Genomic DNA, 24,739 nt, shown 5'->3' with positions numbered 1-24,739 from the left:
CCCAGAGCTCCATTGCAATAAAGAAGTCAATGTAAATTTTGAGCTTACATACACACAGAAGGGTTGCTTTCTGTGGGTTTTAGGTTGTTGGTTGTCAGGATGGTGCAGCTTTTAGGAAAGGTGTAAATGAGAGTTCTCTTTAATAACGCAGTGTCATCATTATGCGAACCATATCGACAAGATGACCACTGCTTTCTACTCATCTGTTTTCACCCCTCATAATGAGCACAGGAAATCAAAACCTTACACAGCAAGTACTCTCACTCAGCCTCAGGGGATAGCCTGCACTGTCTACAGTCTGTGATAGGTCTATGCCATTAGACCAGTGCACTGTTAGTCCATACTGTACACTGCTCTGCATACAGCACTGCTTATAGGGCATAAATCATGCTCCATGAGCCTGTGAGGTCTTGAATATGTTTAATGCATGGTATGTTACATAATCTTTTCTGCATGCATTAGTTTGGATTTTACTGGGTGGTAATCACTATGCTTTTAGGTCCATAAAGAGAATCTGAAAAGGTGTGTAAATGGCAGATCCATTTTAAAAGCTGAGGCCTGCTCTGCTTATGTGTGCACTGGATACATGTTTGCCTGCAACACGTGACTGACTAGAAGTGAAAAGCAGCTCGAGTTTTGGTTGGTTCAGGGATGTTTTCTCACTCAATTGTTAAATATAGTCAAACAGTCTCACTGCATAGCAATCTGAAGCCCTGCCATTGTGTCTGTGTGATTACATACGTGTCTGGTTGCATTTATGTGAATGTGCATGTGTTGACTGATTGAGGTTGACAAAGTGAATGGTAGAAGGGAGGTGAGAAAGAGTAAAGTAAGTCAAACATAATGTATTTTTGTTCCAGATCCCTAAACTACATCACGCCCTCATTAGCAGACTGTATGCGTCAAATGTGACAAATACATTAAGAACTATACATAGCAGGGAGCTGCCGTAGTCCTTTCCAAATATACATTTATGTTTTATGTTTCTTTTATTTATTAGAACGACCAGTTGCAGCATTTATTTTTACAGAAGAAAGTATACAGAAGCTAAAATAGACACTCCAACACCAGAAAGAAAAGGAAAAAGCTCAGTTTACCTGTTAACTATCGCAGCAGGTTATCACCTTTACTCAAATCAGTTTACAGAAACAACATACAAACTTGTGCTGAGCAGTCGGTACCGAAGAGAGATGTTAATGTAAGACTGACAGAATATCAAGCAGTCACAGAGGTGCAATGAGATGAGAGTGAAGTGACGAGAGAGGGAGAGATAGAGCCAGTGAGATTTGGAGTGAATCCTGGGATGAACCTCCCGCTGTGGTTGTGGGCCATGGTGTGAACCCCACTGAGCTGCACCGTCTCTCCCTGGCAGGGACCACTTGTTGCGAATCATTAGCTTCCCAACCACTGAGGGCTTTGCCATCACTCCTTCAAGTTGTTTTCAGCTGAAGCCCACGTGGAGGAGTACAGGGAGTCAGCAGGCATGGAACCCACTACACTCTAATTATCAGCTGTGTAATGTATAGAAAGATGGAGTGAGTGCAGTATTGTGGAGCAGAGCGCAGGAACCCTGGCTACTACCAAACACAACAGCTTAGTTCCATTAGTGCCGCTACTGAGCCAACCTTATCCAGTTATTATGTGTGGGACATCACCATGAGGTAATGTGATTTAACATGGCAGCCAGTGTGATGGCTCCCCGACCTGACAGAAATTTATAAATCACTAACACTCACAAAGTGAGCACTTTGAGAAGAACTGCAGTATGTTTTATCCATGCAATGTGAATGAGAAAATAAAACTTTGAAACTAAATTACTTTGAAGCAAATTCAATTCAAATCTGGATCTTTGGATTGTGATTTTATTTTACTGTTTGAAGCGTTTCAGCCACGTGCTTCACGCTAAATTCTCTGTAAAAAGAAGAAAATATACTTAAAACCTCTCTCTCCTCCTCCTCCAGAGCAGATACAGTGCTGCAGATCGAGGCGTGAGGCTCTACAGTTCCCTGCCCATGCGCCCAAACCCTGACGGCAAGAGACTGCCATCTACTGGGGTAAGATTCATCTCATCCAGCCTCCTTTACCCCCTCACCCCTGCACCCTGACCCCTTGGTCTCATCCATGCCTACATTTACCCACATGCCTTTATTTAACCCCTGCCCATGCAGTGAGAACCGCCAAAGAGGCTTTCCCTCATATGCACAACAGGACTGTCCAAACACAGGATAGGAAGGACAGCTCGGAGACGGTGCAGATTTTGACATTTGTACTATTTTATATGGATTTTTATTATTATTTATTTATTTATTGTTTGACAAAAAAGTATGCACCCCTGGGTTGCACAGTATCTGGGACTTCTTAATGTTGTGACAGAAAACTTTGACCAAAAAGCAACTGTGACTATTTGGACTTAGTCGTAAATCATGGCTAGGAATCAGTAAAAACCAAAGTTCAACATTGTTTTAAACTTATCTTTCTGTCTTCCTAAACCATGACTTCCACCTCATCCTTGAACCCCACATCTCATCCTGCACCACCTCCACCCACCCAATGGGCTCTTACCATGCTCACTCTGGTAACCTGCTCAATCCTCCATCTTCAAACCATCATCGGCCACCACAAGGTTCCCAGTAAAGCACCCATCTGACTTGGTGGTTTGTGTGGTAGCTGCCTGGTAGATTCTCACTGAAGCGTTTTGCTGCAGCTGATAGACCAACCAACCGTCTCCTGCTGTATTTGTGTTCACACAGAACAAAGACCTGCGAGCGGCTGTCTGGGTACAATGCTTCTGCTTCTGACCCATTTAACTTTAAAAAAACAGAAGGGCAAATGTTGTTTAGCAGTATAGAAGTTAAAATATGTTGGTGGTTTTCCCTTTATTTCCACTTTTTTTGTTGTAAAGAATCTGTGTTGGGACATCAAAGTATCAATTTTTCAATTTTTTCATAAGGATGCTTGGAAAGAAGAAAAAAAAGTTTTTAAAAGTTTAGTGATGCAGCACTCGCAGCAGTTTGACTTTGACAAAGTGCTGGAAAAGAATGTCTGCTTTGTTTGTGACACCTTTCTTTCATTTTGTTAATAAAAAAATCTTTTAGTATTGTGAAAATCATAATTAGAATCTAGCTTGCCTTGCTTTTATGCATTTATGCATTTATGTAACAAAGGAAAGAAAATGAAAGAACAATAGACCAAAAAGAGAATTTAATTTCATATGTCTCCTTTTTTCATGTTTCACTCCATGCAAGTGCTTTTTTGAATTATCTCTTCTCTGCTCCAGGGCACTGTGAGAGTAGGTGAGCGAGGGAGAGACAGAGGGAAGAAAGGGAGAAAGAGAGAGAGAGAGAGAGAGAGAGAGAGAGACAGACAGACAGACAAAGCTGTATAATATTGTTGGTGCGCACCTTTTTTAATTACAACAGAGATTGTATTGACGTCTCAGGCCACATGTCCTCAATCATTTATCAAGGGGAGAGTGCTAACAAAGCATTTCTAAAAAACCCATCCTCTCCTAGAGCCTGGAATCATATGTTATCTAAAGTGAATATTGTTAATGCTGTTCTGTGGAGAGACCCGCTTACAAATCATGGCAATGAGTTCCTTGTCAGTACATGCACGAGGTAGTAAAGATATATATCCACTTTCATCTGATCCTTGCGCAAATAAAAATTTGCACTTAAATCACTATGCAGAAGTTGTTTACAAAGTGACCATGTTCCAAACGACACGTAAACATTTATGTAAACGGAGGAAAATTTCTAAATCGGCTAGTTGTCTATTTGGCAACACTTTATTCGGCACACAGATTCAAACCATTAAACAGAGTAAATAAATAAAACAGTACGAAAAGAGACAAGATGTGCTATTTTCTCTTTCACACTTTGGTTTTCTGTCATTTCCTTTTGCCTGTTGTTACCTGTGTGTAGCCTCAGTACAGTAGCAGACTGTAGATACAGACTGCATGGAGAGGAGGGGAACATAAACCACTTAACATGCAGGAGGAAACCAGGCTTTTTTCCATTGCACTTATCAGGTGCTGCGGCGAGAGCAAGTGTCAAGGTGCAGTAGGTCCCTGCCCCCCCCACCCCTTTCCCCACAATTCTCACCCTCAGCTCCTCTCACCCATCCTCTCCTTCCTCCCTTCTTCCTTCCCCTGATCTCTATCTCTGTCTCCCCTCCCCACCTCCACTCGCCACCCCTCAGTTCAGTTAAAAGTGGGCTTGGCACTTCCGCAGTGACTCCCCCTCCTTCCCTCCTCCCCACCACCACCATCACTTCTTTTCTCTCTGTCAAACTAACCTCCAACTCTGCTCTTCACCTATATGTTTCCTGTCAAGGTGCACTGCCCACCTCCCCCTCCCCAACCCTAACCACAGTCTCTGCCCCCGCAACCTTTTCCTTTTCTTTCTCTCAACATCAGTTTTGGCTGTAAATGCCTACAGTTCATTTTTTTAAATGCTCAGTGCAGAGGGTGTGACCTCCAGTGCTCTCCAGCGATCTTGCCATCCCTGCATGTTCCTGAACGGTGTGGGGGGCTTACTTTGTATTAGTGGCTTTGAACAGGATCTATGTCATGAATGAGAAGTTACTCTTTATTTCAGTGCGCATTGTTCGAATAGTGAATCTGGCCCAAATCCCAAGTGCACAGTATAATGTCCATTAGGCATGAATGCGAACTGTGTGATTTTGACTAGCTAAGACTATTTACTGCTTACTGGCCTGACTACTATCAGGAAATGTTGAATATGAATCCAGAGGTTATTAGCCTAGCTTAGCATAAAGAGTAGAAGCAGACTGAAACAGCTTGTCTGGGTCTACTCAGTGTTGAAAAAAAAATCGACTTAGTATGGTCTAAAGGTGCACTAGATGATATAATGCGTCCAATTGTCATCTAAATGGAACTACGGGAATCTATAGAATTAAATTTAAAACTGAAATGCAAAAAGTGCTGCACTGGAGGCTGTGTGTATTCTTTGCAGGTAGTCAGACTGTTTGAGCGACTGTTGAAGTTGTTGTTATTGTTGTTGTAGTTTTTGCTGTTGTTGTTCAGAGTTTGCTGTAGCACACAGTTGACAAGATCGTTTCAGAACTTCTTCTTTTTCCCTGCTTCCCTGGGTTTCTTCATCTCTCTCTCCCTCTCTCTCTCTCTGTCTCTGTCTCTCTCTCCTGCTTTGTCTCTCTGTGTCTGTCTCTTCTTTTCCAAGCTGATTTGGAGCCTTGCATAGTCAATTATGTAGGGAGAGAGAGTGATGGAGTGGGGGCTCCGGCTTCCATATTTTGGTGCGATATTAATATTGCATGAGCGCAATTCTGTAGCGAATATCTAAGAGACTGCCTATTAAGGCAGCAGCGGCAGAAGAATGTGACGCACACACACACACACACTGTACATACATACATACAGAGACAGGCAGAGAACAGGGGTGAATCAATCAGAATCAGGCACAGGTTGTTATAATTAGTGTTTTCCAGATTTATTTTGGTGAGATAATAAGAGCGACTCATTTTCCTGTTTAATATGTCATGTTTGTTTATCTTGACATGGCTCACATCACACCGTACAGTGAGTGTGTTTGATGTTGGTGAGAACTGAGTGATGTTCCACTGTAATTGTGCAAAGAATGGAATATTTTAACCAACTGAATAAACAAACAAAACAGAGACACAAAACAAATGCCTGCTGTAAAAAGCAAAGATAATTGTAATATTGCAATGCAGGACTGATCTGATGGCAGCCTATTTATTTTATGCTGCTGGGTGGGTATCAATGATGCATACAGCAAGTGTCACCAGTGACAGGCTGAGAAGGTCCCCAGTGATGACTGAGAGGCTCAGTGTGGACACTTGTGATGCTTTTTGGGTGCTAAGTGGCAGTGACACCGGATGGTCTGTGACAGACATCTCATTTCATGCCACCACAGATTGTCAATAGCATGTGATTTTAATATGTTGCGAACATAACCCACATTAATACAGTTTGAAAACATAATAGCACTCACCATTTGTTATATTGACTGTTTCTTGTAAGTCTCAAATTATCAATGTAGTGGTGTTAGGTTACATGGCTGAAATCAATCTTACCATATTAATGAGGTTCATATTGATATACTGTATGTGACATTGTGGAAAGTGTATGTAAATGACACATCAATACATTGAACTCTGTTTAATATTTATGCATTACATCAAACAAATTTCTTAACTTATATGTTGGGGTGTAACTAACAGCTATTATTTATTGTTTTTCTGTTTGCAAAAAGGTCAGAAAATGGAGACATGAATATATAATAATTATAATTTCTCCAAAATGACAATTTCAAATGCCCTGTTTTGTCTGACCAACAGACAAAACCAAAAGATATTCGGTTAACTATTGTATAAAATGATAAAAGCAGACTCAAATTTGAGAAGATGACTCCAGTGAATGTAGTCACAAATACTCTCAGCTTTGAACTGGAGGAATTGTGCTGTTCTGTACCCAGGCATCCCCTTTAGTTGCCAAACCAGGTAAACTGTTGCAAATTTCTTGTATATCAAAATAATAATCAGAGAGATTCGGCTTTCTTGCAGTGATTGGGCTCAGAAAACACGCTGAAGAGGTTTTCCTCTACAGTGTTTTCCCTCTTGCAGTAGGCTTGCCAGATGCTGTCAAAAGCCCAGAAAGCCCGGCCTGGACTTGACACAGTCAGTTAGTCCCAAGCCCAGAAGCATCATGCTGGGCTCGACATCGAACAAGTTCTTGGTGACCTTACCGCACCAGCTGGAGTTTAAAGAAGTCTTTAAAAGGCTGACTCTCCACTGTAATATCATAGCCCATGCCTCAAAGAGTCTGGATTAAGGCCCACTTTCCTTCACTAAAATGTAACAAATGTGTGAAAAAACATCACAGCCAAAGCCAATGCAGAGCATAGGGAACAATGAAGTGAGGAAGAGGAGGGAGGGAGAGAGAAAGACGAAGGGAGGGTAGGAACACAAAAGAGAGGAAAAGAAGAAGGGAGAAAAAAAGAGAGGAGAAATTCAACATCTTAACACCCCCCACCAGATATATCAATGTAGTTGGCTTTCTCTGAAATTCAAATGGAAGGAGAGAGAGAGAAACAGATAAAAAAAGAGAAACCTCTGGCTTTGCAAAGGGGGGTGTGGTGGGGCTGAGAAAAAGACCTGCCATCTATGTATTAGTGCTCTGTAAATATTACATGAGCTCCACATTCGCTCAGTTGTTTGGCATTACTTCCACTGGATGGGTATATTATTTTAGAAACCATGCCTTGTTTATGGTGAGGCATGACCTACTTCCAGGCACTCCTCTCTCTCTTTCTCTCTCTCTGCTAGCCCCCCCATGCATCCCCCTTTCTCTTTCTCTCTCTTTCTCCTTACCTCGCTTTCTCTCCCCCTCTCTTTCTCACTCTCTCTTATCCACTCTCAATCTGCAAAATCTCAACTGGTTGTCCCTGCTGAACAATTACAAGGCAGAGAGACCCAAATGGAGATGTTTGTAGAAAACAACATGTGTATAATTAAGGTTTAATGAGCTCTTGTCAGGGTGGAATGTGCAATTAGATTGGTAATAAAAAATTCTGCCTGAATGCTAGTGGCAGAGGCTGGATGTGGAGTCAGCATGGCAGTGAATGAAAGAACAGTGAATTATTTTAAGCCCTATTGACAGAAGTAGGCGATGCTGGATGCCGCTTTTAGACTTAAATACATGGTGAGGTCCGAAATACAGAAAGAAGAGCTTTTTTTTTCCCCTGGTGGTGCTATGTTGTGTGTTATTACTGTACTTGTGCGCACTGTTTGGTTTCTTGGGAAAACATTTCTTAAACAACCAACGTTATTCTTTACCGCTGCAGAATGAAGTAAGAGACAGTAATTGCGATTTGAATGGTAAAGGTCATAAAAGTCATTCTGGGGACAAACTTAAAAGGCTGAGTGGGTTATATGAAAATTTCTCCAAAAGTCATCCCTAACTAGAAAGCTCATACCTCTGCCAAGGATGCACAATCCTCTTAATTTGTTAATTTATTAGAAAATGTTTAGAAATTTTTATCTACGTTTGAATTTAAATCAAATATCACAGCGAAAGACAATCAAACAATGATTTGTAGTCGTGCTTTTTGGAGAATGTCTAAATCGTGTGTTGGCATAATAAGACTGCATGCAGAAATGTTTTCCTTACTTCACATGCACCAGACTTACTTAATTAATGATGATTAATAATATGTGTATCATATTGCCGCAGCACCATCTAGAGGAGAAATTAGTACTGCAACTAATGATTAATTCCACGACCGACCAATTTGCTGATTATCTTCTTGATTTTTAAATTAGCAGTTCTTTGTACAAAATCTCAGAAGGTATCGTGAAAAATGTCCATTATGACTGGCCAGAACCCAAGGTCTTCAGCTGTCTAACAAACTAGCTGAAATGTCGCCAACGTAAAGTCGTTAGGTCTTTACAGATACCCACATACCCACCGAACTTGAACTGAAAGGTGACACTTTGTGTTTTTGACATCTACTGAACTTACCAGACTAGTACAAAAACCAGTCTTGTATGCCTGGGTCTTCATTCAGTGTCTTTGCTGGAGTAAGAGTGCCATTGACTTGCAGGAAGTTAGAGATGTAAAACGTCCAACGTTTGTGCAGGACAGTAGAGTTTGTGTCCCATCACAGCCTTTAACCACAGGTTTTAGTCGCCTAATTGCAACCATAATTTACTCATAGCTTTTTGTTTTCCGTGTCCACATTATTTTTCTGTAACATATAAGTGAATGTTGAAGAAAACTCACAGGATTTTATAAACCTTGGCATTTGACAAGAAAAAAAAAAATATAATCAATGAGTGTCAATGAATGAACTTGTATGGTGATAAGGTTATACAGACAGACAAACAGACATAACTGAAAATATTTTCTCTGTGGCGATTATAACAGTATATGCAAACAAGGGTATTTATTGAATATAATCAGTCCTCATTTGCTCTTAAATGCCTACCTGGCATTTCTTTGTATTTCTGTGCTATGTCTGTGCAAGGATCTGACTATTTTATGGAAGAACACTTCCCTACTATGCCCAGTGTCTTTTTAAATAAGGCACTTGTGAGAGAAAAAAAACAGGTATCTTGCTGCTCTCTTTTCTGCTCTGTGTCTTTTTTCTTGACTTGGTGAAATTGCTGCTTGTAAGTCTGGTGGAGAGGATCCACATACACAGAAAAATAGTCTGTGAAAGAGAGGGCCCTTTGTTGGCTTCCTCTGGGACTGCCCTTGAAAGGCTCCCATTGTGTGGTAAGCACTATGATATAATGCAAGTGGATTTAATAGATTTAATGGAACATGCAGACATGGTTCTCAAGCCCTCATGTGATGAGAAGCAGCCTGTTTTTAGGAGATCAGAACCACATCTTTAAGAAATGAAATGATATGTCAATGTCGCGTTGCCCTAGTGGCATATTAAGCTGTGATCGTATGTTTAACATTCTGGATCCACACTGCGATTGAATCCATTGAATTTATTTCTACATTATCAACGGTATGCACTGGTTTCTCAGGGTTTTTTTCAGTTCTTTTCAGAGTTCTGTATTGTCTGATTATCCATTTCTGTGTTCCACCTGAATTGTATTGGAAGTCAAGGTTAGGCAGAGTGGGGGGAGTTGAATGTCAGCAATGTGTTAGCTTTGTTTTCATTGTGTTAACAGGAGCACAATGGTATGATTGTGTGGCCATCTGAAACCCTACACCTACCCAGAGTTTTCGGGGGTCAGAGGTGGGGGAGATGTGTGTGCCTTTAGCCAGACAAACCAAAGACCCAGAAACCAAAGTAATCCATCCAGCATACCATCAAGACCTTTCTGCTTCTCCCACTCGCTCGTACACCGATATTCTCCGTCTTGTAAAATGCAAATTTTATAAATATAAATGATGTTCTTTTATTTGTAACGCCCCCTGCCCCCCACCCCATTTTTATTTTACCTATCCCTTTGTTGCTTTGTAATCTGTCTGTCTCATTATTTTAAGGTGCCATTTGAGGGGTGGCCTGCCTCTCGAAACCCCTCAGTATGATGGACAAGACCATAAAGCCAGGCAATAAACCTGAGATGAATGTTATATCTTAACACTGATAGAGGCAATTAAGTCCATCATAAGCGAGAGAGAGAGCACTCTTCTCTGGGGACTCGTTCACTTGCATGGTTTAACATGATCCCCAGCTAAATGCCTTATTTTATTTCTCCTCTCAGCTCATAGCTTACACTCGAGCACGAATTGAGCTGAATTTTTTTTTCACACAATTTGGTCTTTCTGTCTGATCTGCCCTTTTCTGTCAGCATGTCTCTCTCTCTCTCTCTCTCTCTCTCCCTCCCTTTTCTCTCTCACCTCCCCATTTTGCTGTATTTGTCATGGTAATGTAAAAAATTCTCAGCTGCTCCAATTCATTTCGTGCTCTTTCAGTTGAGAAAGAAGGGCAATTCTGTTTTTCCTCACTACTTTCTGTGTGTTGTGGTTTAAAGGTAATGAAGACCATATTTCATCTGCATGGAGTTATATGACTAGGCGTGGCTGAGCAGGTCTGTTATGGGAAAATAAATATTATGGAAAGGCTAACTTTGTTATCTTTATCTCACCGGGATCAATGTGTGTATTATTGGACAGGATATATTACACAAACATGTAGGCACGCATGCAATGTGCACATAGTCAAAGCCAAGTTGTACATGCAGTATGCAAACATGCACACAAATACGAAACACATAAAGGTGAAATACACATGCAGCAACAGACATATCCACCCATGTACACATGCAGTCCATATCTGCTTTACAGCACATCATCCCCCATACTCTTTGTGCTTTGGTTATGTCTGTATGCATGCGTGCATTCACGTGTGTTTTCATCTGTGTGTGTGTGTGTGTGTGTCTGTGCGCCTGCCAACAAATCACTGAATGCTCTAATGACCACAGTCCTGACACAGGTATTTTGACTGCTGCCCCTTTCCATCGGCGCATTGACTGACACGCGATTAGTTACGCTGGGGTGGAAAACTAGGGAGGCACACGCTGTAAAAATGAAAAGAGACTATAGGAGGGTTAAGTCCTCTTCTCTCCGTCTCTCCTGCCTCATCTTTCTTTAAATCTGAAACATCCCTGGTTGTGATTTGGTATTCAGTACACACAGGAAAGCACAGCTGGGTTCATAGCAACCTTATGAGAAAAGCCCCTTGTGTAGATCAGTGCAAGTTAGCAGAGTAAGAATACAGAATTAGTGCACAACTGAATTTTTATTGTTTTTTTGTGTCTTTGTAAGAAAGAACTTGATCCACATTATTGACTTAGTCCACATAAACCTTAAATCCACATAAATTGAAATTTATTTGTCCATGTCATTATAAAATTCAATGTTATGAAATAAATCCATCACAGTAAACAGGAATTTCAGTTTTTATTGCCACAGCCCCCATGACACATTATAATGTGTCACTTATCCCAATGATTTCCACATTGTGAGGTTACCCACATTTTCAATATTAGCAGAGGAGCACCGCTAAGGTTTTGGAAAAGAAAGAGATTTCAGAAAAAAAAAAAAAAAAAATCTGAATCTTTAACCCTTGTATTATGTTGAAAAAAAATGACATTGATTATGTTGCGGGTCATTTTGACCCGTACTGTGTAAATCAACTAAAAACAGTAAAACAAAAACAGGTTAAACCAATAACATCTTTATTTTAGATTATAGGAACATATAGAAAAGAGACATACAATATATTTTTAATCCCAACACTATATTTAAGAACTATTTAATTTTAAAACCAATAACATCTTTATTTTAATTTTCCTCTCTTCACGAACACTTTTGTTTGTCATTTGACTTTCCCCATTTTCAATGTTCAACATTTTCATTGTTCTCCACACGATGGACAGAATGTAATTGTGTGCTTTCTGCAGATGTAATTCTTGCATTTCACACAACAGGTACTTGTTTTACTGTCATCTCGGGGGGGACAGACCTGGCATCTCTTCCGTTTCTTCACACCTGTATCTAATGGATCCATTACAGATTGGTTGGGTGACGTGAGCTTGACCTTTTCAATGACAGCCGCAGCTGCTGGGGTTTTAGGTGGCCTGGCTCGACTCTGCATATTAGGAGTAACAAGTGCTTTGCCGAGTTGTTCCAGGAAAAGCCAACGTCGGAACAATTTTCCGGCATTCCATTGTTGGTTGATTTCAGTCCACAGGACATAGGCATTGTAAGCAGACACATCCACAATGTTATAGAAAATCACCAAGGGCCAACGGGCAGTCTTGCGCTGGCAGCTGTATGTTGCTGTGTTTTGCATCACAAGCTACCCATATTTTGATGCCATACTTGGCGGGCTTGTTGGGCATGTACTGTCGGAAAGGACAGCGCCCCCTGAATGGAACAACAGTAACATGGGGACCAGGATTGTACAACAAAGGCAGAATTTCAACCCATTTATCCCATACATCTCTGATCGCAGCTAACTTGTGTCTTTCACGTCGACCAGCTCTTGTGTCGCAGTTGTCAAATCGGATCACACGAGATATCATGTGAAATGTCTCCAGAGACATTGTTGCTCGAAAGATTGGCCTTCCATTCTCTTCGTTCCACAAACTTGCAGTTGCTTCTCCCCTTGACCTGTACACTCCAGCTAATACCAGAATTCCGATGTAAGCATGCAAGTCAGTCTCATCCAGTGGCTTCCATTTCTCTTGAAATACACGCCTCCCCTCCAAATTGGTCATGTCCAGTATAATCTTCTCTATTGGCGATATGAAGAGCTGAAATGCTGATTGAATATCATCAACTCGTGTGACAGCAAATCGTGTAGGACCGGGAGTCATTTTGATGACATTGGAAGATGACAGTCTACCTCGGCTTTGGTGTGGTGATGTTGACCATTTTATATTACCATCTTTTGATGTCCATGTCCCCTCTGTGGATGATGATTGCTGCATTCCTTGGTTTTCAGCTGATGGAGATCCAACGGCAGACTCGTCCTCTGAATCCTCATCGGAAGAAAATTGACAATCTGGATCATCAATAACATTGTCCTCAGTCTCTGAAAGATCCTCTGTCTCTGAAATCTCTTCCTCTGCATCACTATCCCAGTTCAACATCAGTGCCACAGTTTCTTCAACTGTAAAACTTCTGGAGCTCATTTTGGTGTGTTTGTCAAAGAGATGACATGAGAACAGTGACAAGCACAAGGGTGAGAAAGTTCCTCCTCCATTCACACCTGGGCCTCTGTTTCAAAATACAAATAATTTGGCAATCTAAACAAAGTATATCAAAGAGATCAAAGTGTTTAATTTGGATCTAAACAGCTATTTACCCACATTAAAGTGTCCGGGTCAAAATGACCCGCAACATCATCTTCGTATACAAACTCTGCACAGGCATTTTACTACACATCAAAGAGTCCAGATTTTACACACCAGTTCATGACCCAAGATGAGGAAAAGTCACAAAATTGCAGGAAGAAAAAGAAAGGATAACCAGTACTTTGGTCAACATGAAAACTGAAATGGGTCAAATTGACCCGTAACATAATACAAGGGTTAAGCGTCTTGAGTATAGTAATACAACACTTTACAATTTATACAATTGAAACAATTTCATGTCATCGCTTTAACCCATCAGTTACAAATAACAGGCTCAATGGGCACTAGACTCCATCTTCCCAACACATTAGCATACTTGCAAAAGGAAGAAACGAAAGCTAAACCGAAACCACAGATATCCAAAACATATCAACACAGACTCATATGCAGCATGAGATACAAACTAGATTGGACTAAAACTCTAAAGTTTCACTGTCCTCATTAAAAAGTCAAAAAATCATTGTGAATCATAATACTTGCCACATTTCACAGAAGTTCTTTGATATAATTTAAGCTTTAATGGCTGGGGTAAAATTGTAAATTATGAGATGCCGAGGCTTTGTCTGAAGGCTTTGGAAAGCTACGTTTCTGATAAGCTGTGTTCCAGTCAACAGTTGTTCTATAACCTCAATGACTGTGGTGCACTTCCTGCATCAAACTGACATTGGTTTGGCTTTACGCAAACACAAAGCTATTTATAGCATCTCTTCCACTCTATTTTCTCCCTCCCATTCTCTCCCTCTCTATCTCTCTCTCCCTCTGATGTATTTGCATTTCTGCTATGCAAACACGAGTGTCGTGTCAAGTGCGTCAGTTGTACAGGCCTCACTTTGTCCCCTCTTTCTCAAGCCTCAGTCTATCTCAAAATTTCTCACCTTCGTTGCCTGACTTCCCTGTCCTCCATCTCACTGTAGCTTTCTACCTATCTCTCACCTCCACCCCCTGCCTCCACCTCCCTCACTCCCCCTTTCTCCCTTTCTCTCTGTCTGTTTTCCTTTGCTCAATTGTTTTGCTGTAGATTTGACCGCTATGATTAATGACCTCAAAGCCGCAGGAAAGCAAACAGAGAGAGAGAGACACGGCAAGCTTGCCCTTCTCTTACAAACCTCCCTTTTTCTCATATGTCAACTGCTCATATGTTCACTCTGAGCACGATATGACTTCTGAAAAAAGGATCTACATAATAAGAATCAGATAACACGTGAGGAAGATTATATATGCACAATATTTAGCCTGATTTCTGCAGACAACAACTGCCACCTGACGGAGAGAGCAGCTTTCCCAGACCACTACTGTAAAGCCCACATGCATTAGTAATTTATTCTTATAGTGCAGTTTCGTTGTCATTTATTTGGTTCATTAAATAATTTTAGAAATCATGAATCTCCATGTCAGTGCAATGGATGTTTCAACAATTTCGGATTCCTTATCTTCCATGTGTTCAAAATGTTAAATGAACAGCAGGAGCCACAGACAGAATGAAGCTCATAGGTCAGGTTCAAACTAGCCACACCTCGAAGTGGGTGTTCAGGGTCCCACTCAAGAACACCTCTCCAGAGTGGATGCTTAAATACGGTTAACTGAGAGGTAACAAAGGTCACAGAGTGATTTTTACAACACAAAGAAGCAAATTCTACAATCGTTGGTAAACTTTTTCCTTTTGAAGCCTCCCACAATGTAGAACTAATACTGCTGTACCAGGTGAGCTGTTTCCAGTCTTTGTGCCAAGCCAAGCCAATCATCTGCTGGCCCTCGCTTCATATTTACAGTACAGACTTTAGAGGTTTGTAAATCTTCTCTAACTCTCAGGCAGGGAAGTCAATAAGTGTATTTCCCAATCCTTATACCTTTTAACATACTTCACACTGGAGTCTAGTGAAGATCATTAAACTCAAATTGGCTCTGTGTAAGTGCAAACCCAGGGTCATGCAGAGATTTGTTAGCACCATCCCCCTCCTGTATTGTATCATGAGTTCAGCACACTTAACTGACCAGTTGCTAAGCACAAAGGGGAAGGAACTGATTATTTACTATTTATTTATTTATTTTGTTGTTTGTTATTTTAACAACTCTGCACTCTTTGACTTCTTCACGTTGTGCATCAGTTTGCTCTTTGACACTCTGCATAACGGTAATTGTTTTTTTGCTTGCCCTGTTTTGCTCATCGGAAAATAAGCTATTCCAAGACACCATCACATCTAGCACGATGTGATTAGGACAGCATGTAAAATCATTTTCCAGGAGCAATAAAGAAAATGATTTCATTTTCATTGCAGAATACAGTGATTATTCCTCCAGCAAACTAATAGTGCTATCAGACAGAAATCATTGCACTAGAAGTAACAGTTCCATCAAAGGGTGAATGATAACGTGGAAATGGAATTGGGGCTTTCAACTGAGTAATGTTGCAAAGAATTGCCTTTGTACTTTGGTTTGTTTGGTGCTCTGATAGTCATGCAGAAACAGAAAAGCAAGACAACTCTGGAGAGAAATCTAACTGTGATTTAAAGGAAAAATATTCAAATGTTCAAAAAATAAAATTCCAGAATGGCTCATATTGAATGAATCCAAACTACAGCAGATTGTATGTAGTCCCTGAACACATGGTTTATTACATGTGATGAAACATGGTTATAAAAAAGACCTTTTTTGGTCCTTTCACACAGCTTGAGAAACAGCCCTAGTAAGTTACTGTAGGCACATATCCATCCCGTTACTTGACCTTACAGTAGCAGCGGTAATTCATCTCAGCCACTACTAGCTGTCTTGAGGTGTGTTTTGTTTCCTCATAAATGGCTGTTGCCAAATAGTGCTAGACAGAGAAGCAGGGAAGGCCTCTGGGAATGTGTGTGCATGTGCATGTGTGTGTGTTTGTGTGCACATTTATACGCCTGTGTGTTTCAAGCTGCGGCCTCTGGCTGTGACCCCAGTGTTAATCACACTACAGCCAGAACAACCACAGGCTCTATCGTCACTATTACTGTTACAACTCTCCTCTTCTCTGACTCCATTTCTCTCTGTCCTCACCTTCCCTCTTTATTTCTCTCTCTATCCTTCCACCCCTACAGTATCTTTGCTAATGTACTTGCCACTTATACATGATCTCTACCCACTCCCACACCATTTTTTCAGGGGTTGACCTCTTCTTTCTCATCCCCATAACCTCAAACTATCACCTTCCCACTAGCCTGAGCCTCCCCCCCTTTAGACTTCTTGAGTGTTTCTGCGTTCTGAAATAGCGGGGTTGCCCTGTCCTCGTTTTCTGCTCTCGCTTCTTAGAGCCCGTGTGGTCATTATCACTAGTTGGGTGGCTGGTTGGCAGGGTTACTAAAAGTGTTGATTTGTCCTGTGTCAGCCATGTTAGGCCTACTGATCAGTTCAAGTGATTGTCTATGTGGGAAACAGCTTCTGTGACTGGAGGGCTTTGTATAATTGTTTTAATTACTACTTCCTTTTATAGGGATTTGTAAAATGATGGCACAAATGACAGCTTCCAAATAACACCTAAAGTAAGTCCCTTGAAATGTATGTAGATGCATGGCACAGCTGATCATTTCCTTTGTCAACTCCTGGCTGATTTACCTGTCATATGTTGTTTGATTGCATAAATGTTGCCAGCAATTTGATTTGACTGGCAGACTTGCTGGCTGGCTAATTAGATGGCCATTGGGGCAAGTGTTGTGCTCTCAGTGTTGCGATTATGACTCTGTTGTGCCTTTGTCGCCCTGTGACACTCGAGGAATTGCAGCAGTGAGGTGTGTGCACACTTACACTCACAGACTCAAGCTGGAGGCAAGCTGAGACAAACACTGCAAGTTACACAAGCTTTGACAGGGCCTAATTATACGTGTCTCTAATGAACTGTAATTACTGACATCCACCAGAGCATCAAGGTCTATAAGCCAAGGACTTGCAGTCATTAGGCTGCTGTGTTACACTGTTTCTGTATCTCCAATGACTGACTGAAAATCTCTATTTTCCGTCCCTGTTGTGATGTGTCATCTCTGCTTAACTGCTTTCTCATTTTCTCTCTCTCCCTGCAGTTTGATGGTGACAACATGTACATGAATGAGAACAACCATGAGTTCCTCCCGCCAAACCAGGTGAGTTTAAATTTCCCCTAATGGAATACCTGTTCTTTTCCTCTTATTTCATCTGTTCCGAGTGATTGTTGCCTGAGTTGGTGCAGAGCAATTTTCCTCCCACTATTGCTCAGGCTTGTTATGATGGACGACAAAGTGTTGTTACTGAAACAACCACTGAGCTATATGACATCAGCTGAAAGCAAAAGGACTGGAACCTTTCAAAAAAATATGCCAATTAGTTCATCCGTGTTTTACGCCAACAGATGCAATGTAAAATATTCTTCAGTGCATTGGCAAGCAGTGGTCACGGGGTGGAATAAACAGAAACATATTTTGGCTAATCCTAGAACCTGGAGTGTAACTATAGTCAAATGCCTGCCAGAGATTCCTGTTATGTTTTTATATTGACTGTTGTTCATTTACGTTACCACCTTCGCTACAGTGACACATCCTGGGGTCTGTATTATAATGTATAATATCCATAATAACATCAGAATCAAATGTACAAACATACAAACATGCAGAGCAGTTGACAAAAAATTTATTTCACTTAAATTTGCAAAGTTAAAGACCAGTTTACAAAAACAGCATATGGATGACAAATGATCTCTTTTTAAAATAAGTAGTTCTGGTTCTTCTGTAAACGTATATATTTGTCATGTTTCATACACTGAAGCTGGAGTCTGTCTCAGGATGCATTAGGCAGAAGGCTTTGAAACACCCTGCATAGTCCTTCACAGTCTATGTCAGACACTCATAATTACATTTCTGCATTCAGTAGGAGGAAACCATCACAGATATTCAGCACAAATTATAAACAGAATGTGCTGGGACCTTCTTTTTGTAAAGGCAACTGTGTCAACCATTAAAGCTAACTGTGCCAACATAAAATTCAATCCATCCCATTTATGAGCAAAATTTTCACTTTGGTAAAATCCAAGCAGAAAACGCTGCTTCACTCTGACCGAGCTTTGGCTTTATTGCAAAGGATTTATTAAGTTCAAATGGAGAGGGAGTCAGCGCTCTTCTGCAGTACATGGCAACCATGCCAGCTACACTGTAGCACAGCTGGTCACGAACAACTGGGAGACCATATGGTTGTGTTTGGACAGGGGGATTTGTGGAGTTTGGGAATAAGCCCATCTGACATACACAGGGGAGCAGGGAATTTGTCCGTGTCAATTGCAATTATTAGAACCGACCCATAGGCTACAGTAGTCCTGTGTTTCTGTTGCGTTTGCTGTTTTGCTTAATTTCTGCTTTGTTGTTTTCTGTACCTCTTTAAAATGTGGCTCAAGGCCCAGAATCAGAAACATAGCTGCTTGGTGTACATGCATCCTTAAGTTCATTTCGATAACTCTGACAACAAATATGTCTTACATAAAATGATTTTCAGTGTTGTTATTTGACACATTTCTCATGCTGGGAACTTGGCTGTCTGGAAAATCTTAAGAACCAATGCTTTTATCGCCCATTTCGATTCAGCACATGTAGTTTTACTGCAGTGCTGATTGACTGATTACAAGTCGGGCTGATGTGCACAGTGTTTTTGCTGAATTACTGAGGGACAGATAAAACATCGCAAATGTGGCATAGAAGATAGTCAGAGACTGAAAGGTGGGGATCAAGTAAGCAAGAGAGAAAGAGACAGAGAGAGGGAAACAGCGTGAAAGATGGTGATGGGATGAGAGACGATTTTGCTTTGCTGTGTGTTATACTTTGTTTACTCAAGATCTTCTCATATTTGACATGTGCCTTGCTCTATTCTCCGCTTCACCAAGTTTAGCCTCTCCTTCCCTCTGACAGCTAGAATCAGGGAGGGCCTTAGGGGTGGACACACACTCTGTCAACAAAACATAGAGATGAGAGAAATATAAAAATCATTTTATGTGGTGTGTTCACACTGGGAAATTATATTCCAAGACATCAGTGTCCATACTAAAAATGCAGAATATTTTTAGGGTGCTGCTGATACACTGTTGCCCCACAAAATATAAAGTGCAGATGGTGGTGAAAAGGACAGAGGAAGATCATGGCAATCAAACATAAGATATCTCATAAATTTGAATTAACAATGCAATACAATACAATACGCTGTCAGACGTCAGTGAAATCATTACTTTAGAATTCAGCTGTCAAACAAAGACCGTAAAATGTTTTTCCAAAATATTTAATAGTCGTTTTCTCAGATATTTGTGGAGCTTCTTCAGTTTCTTTGTGCACTACATTGTGGGAGAATACTTCACATCAACAGCACACTCACCAACAAATGGTGCTTTACAATACAGACATAAAGGTAGCATAGATTTGCGATGCAGCTGCCTTACGTCATTTCCTATTGCTACATGTTGGTAAAGTGAATTTGATGTCTTCTGTGCTTACTGCAAAAAAAAAAACAAAAAAAAAAATCCATGAAAATTAAGATATAATACATATTTCATGTGGTTCATTGGCTTGGGTTTGTTACTGATTAAAGTGAAGCTGTAAAAAGCTGCAAATGTGTTTATGTTTGTGTTGTTTGCAAGTGCTGAGATAAAAATGGACTTGTGAGAAGTAACAGAAGGATAAGGTAGCTGCAGGGATAATTTTTTATTAACTAGTTTTATTCCTCAAGAAACTGGATATACAGAAGCTGTATTATTGTTAATATATTCCATCTTGAATGAAAACAAATCGTACTGCCTAAAGCTCACTTTTCTGTGCTTGCTGCTTTATTATCTTATTTTACCTCTCTGTCTTTCTTCCGCTCTCTCCAACTCCCCCTCTTTTGCTCTTTTCTCACTCTGTTTCTCTTTTACCCCCCCGTTGCATATAAATGCATTTGGGTCAGTGGTTCCACCTCCAAACTGTGTGAAAGTGTGTTTCTCACGTCATTTTCTTCACGTTATCACTCTATGTAGTCTGGCTCACCTATATACATAAATTTTTTACACTCAAGGTACATTCATGTAGAACATTAGCATTGTCTTGTAACCATGCCTAAGATGATTAGATGGGTATGTTCTCGTGATGAGTCACAAGGAAATGGGGTCAGAGCCATTGTCATATCGATGTTCCCATGAGCATTGTAGTGTGACCCTGGTTAGTTCTCTGTAGTGTTTCTTCCAGCCTCCCCTTCCCAGCAGAGTGACAAAGTGTTAGTGATTCAATGACAAGGTCACGGACCCTGGTCTGGGCATCAGCAAGCTCTTTGTCTGCCCCTGTGGCCACTGACCATTGTCGTGGCAACAACTGCAGAAAAGGGTAACCACCGTCAAGAAGCTCTAGCTTGTTTCTTTGTCTTTGCAGAGTTCTGATCTGAACCACCAGCAGAACACTAACAAGACATCAGGTGTATCTTCCAAGTTCCAAGAGTCTTTTTTAGGCCTCTGCACATTATGTTGGTGGGTTTTCCTTTTGTCCATCCATCCATGTCTGTGTCCCACTCTCATTAAAGCAGTCTCCCAGGAGCCAAAGTCGACTTGGACTCAAGGATAAACTGATTAGATTCTGGTCACAAAACTCATTTTTGGCCACATCTGAGTAATTCATGCACCAATTATGATACAATTTTACACAAATGTCTAATAGGATAAAATAACAAACTGATGGCATTTTTATCCATTATTTAATACCATAACTCAGGAATAGAAGGGCAGATTGGGACCATATTTCTGGAACTGGAGATTAAGTCATACATGTCAGCATACTTCAGTTTAACCAAGAATTATGTAGTAAGTAAATATCTTCAAAGTCTTGACCACATATGGTATATTATGAGTCTGGACAGATATAGATCCAAACAACAACTTGACTGATTAGCAGAGGCATGCAACTATGAGGCAGTAATTTCAGTTAAGCTTTAGTAGACCTTTTACCTGAAGTGGGATTACTCTTGCTAATACTTAACGGAACAGTACAGAGCGATGCCATCAAAGATAATACACCGTGGAGATGCCTTCTCATAGCTCTGCAGTAAAGTGAAAGAAACGGTACACTTCATCAGCACTTTACCTTGACAATGCTATGCTTTGATGTCTTTCTCCCTGACTTATGAATTCATTTAGCAGAACTGCTGTTTGAGAGAAATATGTCAAAGAAAAAAAGGAGGAAATGGAAGTGGGGGTGGGGGGTGGAGAAACTACACAGGGGAATAATTCGGCTAATGGAGTGACTGTTTGGATATTCAGCAGAAGTAGGAACGGAGATTATGATCTTGCAATTAGTGTAACAAGGTTTTATTGATTGGCTGCCGCTGTAGCGTCTTTGCTGCCAAGACGCTGCATGTGGTTTTAACATGCACAGTGTGTGTAGCCCAGCCAGTCACACTAGTCCTACTACTACTAGAGCAGAATCCAGCTCAGTGTTACCATCGAGCTGTGACCATTTTCTGAGCATCAAAGCTGAAATATTATAGACTGCCGAGTTGAAAGGGTCCATTTGAATGCCTGATGATAAAGTGGGCTACATTTGCATTTTCCACTCACTTTTAACTTAATGCATTGCCCTCTTTCCTCTTTGAGCAAAATGCAGGTATGAAAAGGCTGCTTCCGGTAACAAGTGATTTGAAAGTTTGTCTGCCTGTTTTACATGTGGGGAGTTCAAATTATGTTTTAACGACAATTTCGATGCTATGCCTCGTCTCACTTGTTATGTTGTTAGGCATATCTGGCAAGGATTATACCAACCCCCATGGGTGCCGTAATTGTAATTAAAGAGGTGTTTGAGTGCCAAAAGCAGATCTGTGGCACTCGAGGAAGCAGAGACAGATTGTAGATTGATGCAAAGTTTTTACGTGGCAGCAAACACATGTGATTATGAATAAGTTTGTAAAACACATTGACAGACTGAACTTATAATGAAGCCGTATTGTTATTCTTAATGTTTTTATTGAGAGATTTAGTAGTGTAAGATGCCTTGTTGTCACATAAGATGTCTGTCACGCAGTTTTAAAGCCCAGACTTGCAGAAAGTCAAGTCTGATCAATGTGATTAAGTCTTCCTCCACTGTTCCCCTGTGTCTCTCATCTTTCCCCCATATGTTTCTGATGAACCATTGTAGAACATGATCCCATAGTCTTTTACGTTCGACCTTTGACAAATCCATCACCTCGTCCCTCTATGCTCTGAATTAAAGGCCCATTCCACCTTTCCAGTTTAGATGAGTAATTCTCTTGTTTGGCAGCAACTCAAAGCCCAGCCAGCCCGTCTGGAACCCTGGTGGAGCCTGATTGGTCAGGTTCAGTCGTGTGTGACTGACAGGAAGCCTGCTGATTGGGAGAGACGGTATCTTCGGATCACTGGACTGATTAAAGCCTTGCGGCGGCATTTTGTAAACTCCCACCGCTCGGGGTCCCCGTACCAGTGGCCTGGCCCTGCTGGTCTGAATTACAGCTCTGCCGCATTAGTCTGATTTACAGCTTCCTCCGTCTGTTTAGACTGGAGCAGGGGACCAGAGTGGCAGGCCCTTCCTCCCCTTTTCTTCCACCTGCCCCCTCCTCTCCCAGCTGATACTCCCACTTTGTGCCTCACCCTCTGCTCATCACCCCAAGCTTCCAAATCCCTTGTCAGTTCCTCCTCTTATGCCACCTCACCTGATTTACCTCATTTATATCCCCCCCCCACTGGCTCTGTACTTCTCACCTGTTCTTCTGCTCTTCTTCCCCTATGTCATCTTTGTCCCCCTTTCCGCCTCACTCACACACTCACCCACCTTATTTTGCCTTATACTCCAGTTCTCAAAATGTCCCCCCTAAACAACATTCATTTGCCTTTCTCACCCAGTATCCCTCCCACCTGCCTCCCCCACTTTCTCTCTTTCCCTCTCTCCCTCACTACATCTTTTGTGAAAATGAAAACAAAGAGCAGCCTGCCAAAATATTTCTATAGCTGTTCGCTGACGAAGCAGGGAATGGAGACAATGCAAAAAGATGTGCATGCATATTTGTCACAGCAGCAGAAAGATGGAAAGCTCTCTCCCCGTGGCCTTTTTTACAGTCATTGGGGAAAAGCCCTCCATTTAAAAAACTCTTTGGACATGGCACCATATATAAATGCACATGTGTATGTTTGCGTAAGGCCCTTGCTCTGGCAAGCTGTCCATTTCATTGTTGCCCAAGGTGATCAAATGAAACTAAAGACAACCTTAATGTGTTTGCTGTCCTTTCACCCCTTTGGATAGAATGATGAGAGACCATGCACTCACTTTTGCCCTAGATCAAATGCCAGAGTATTATAAAAGACATGAAAGGACTGGTGTGTATTTAGCCTTTTCATAGCCACAAAGATTTTCTATGTCTTTTTAAAAAGAAAATGTACAAAGTTTGCCTTGAACTGATTTGCCCTCATTGCTGTGGAAAAAAAGCTTTGGGTTATTTAGAGAGGAAAATGTTCCATTGAACCAAGATTCGTTAGCAAAAGTGCTTGGTTAATTATTGATGCAGTATCTTCAAGTTATGAAAGAGGCCCTTAGCTGACATCGATCCATGTTGACTTATTTCCTCAGCTCAGAGAAAGCTGAGATGTGGTAATATCGTTTTTAACCTGCTTAAGTAGAACACAGTAAACATACTGATACAAAACCTGAGGCATACAGATTTATACTTGAACATTTATTTACGTTTGTGTCAGTTTAAGCCTCTAGTTGTGCAATAAAGATGGAGTTAATTAGGCAACAGAGTACAGAAAGAGAAAATGTGGACCAGCATAGGAAATTGCTTGAAGATTAATTCAGTGTGGTTTTCTGTGCCCATACTGTCCCGGTGCAGTTAACACCACCTGGCTGCTGTCTGTAGTGGATCCTGGTAAGGCGAACGCCTCTGTGAGGCTGCGAATGTTAGCATGCAAACATGCTCACAAAGACAATGCTAACATGCTGATGTTCATGGTATATTCACCATCCTCATCACACTTACCAATTAGAACCACAACACAAAATACAACAGACTGATGGGAGTATCATTAATTTTGAACATAAAACAAAGTACTGGCCAGTTGAAAATAATGAAGTTTATAGATCTCCAAAGTTATTACAGTTCATCCCGACTGCAATGTGATTAGCCTCATGGTGGTGCGAGACAAAAAGAAACTAAATCACTAAATCAGTTCCATTGGATTTATTCTCTGCAGAAAATTTCATGGCAGTCCATCCAAATACTTGGTGTATTTCAGCCTGGAGCAACGTTATGTACCAACACTGCTATAGCAGCAGGCTGGTAGCATGCCTAAAAAAAAAACAAAGGTTTAACTCTGAAAATCTCGGTTAGAGATATGCTGCGATGCTGGAGG

The 24,739-nt window shown here is 41.0% G+C and overlaps 1 protein-coding gene across 2 annotated transcripts in view; it reads left to right on the top strand.

The window, feature by feature from the left end:
* tox2 (TOX high mobility group box family member 2) overlaps nt 1-24,739 on the top strand; it is a 91,995-nt gene that overhangs the window by 30,595 nt on the left and 36,661 nt on the right. For both annotated transcript variants that reach the window (XM_046383187.1, XM_046383188.1), the window contains exons 2-3: nt 1,962-2,054; nt 17,433-17,492. In XM_046383187.1, the coding sequence (XP_046239143.1) occupies nt 1,962-2,054; nt 17,433-17,492 (153 nt within the window). The remainder of the gene's footprint in view (nt 1-1,961; nt 2,055-17,432; nt 17,493-24,739) is intronic.

Source organism: Scatophagus argus, chromosome 3 (genome assembly GCF_020382885.2).
Source record: "Scatophagus argus isolate fScaArg1 chromosome 3, fScaArg1.pri, whole genome shotgun sequence".
Lineage (NCBI taxonomy): Eukaryota > Metazoa > Chordata > Actinopteri > Scatophagidae > Scatophagus > Scatophagus argus.
Note: the sequence above shows the minus strand (reverse complement) of the source record. Positions and strands in the feature narration are given on the sequence as shown.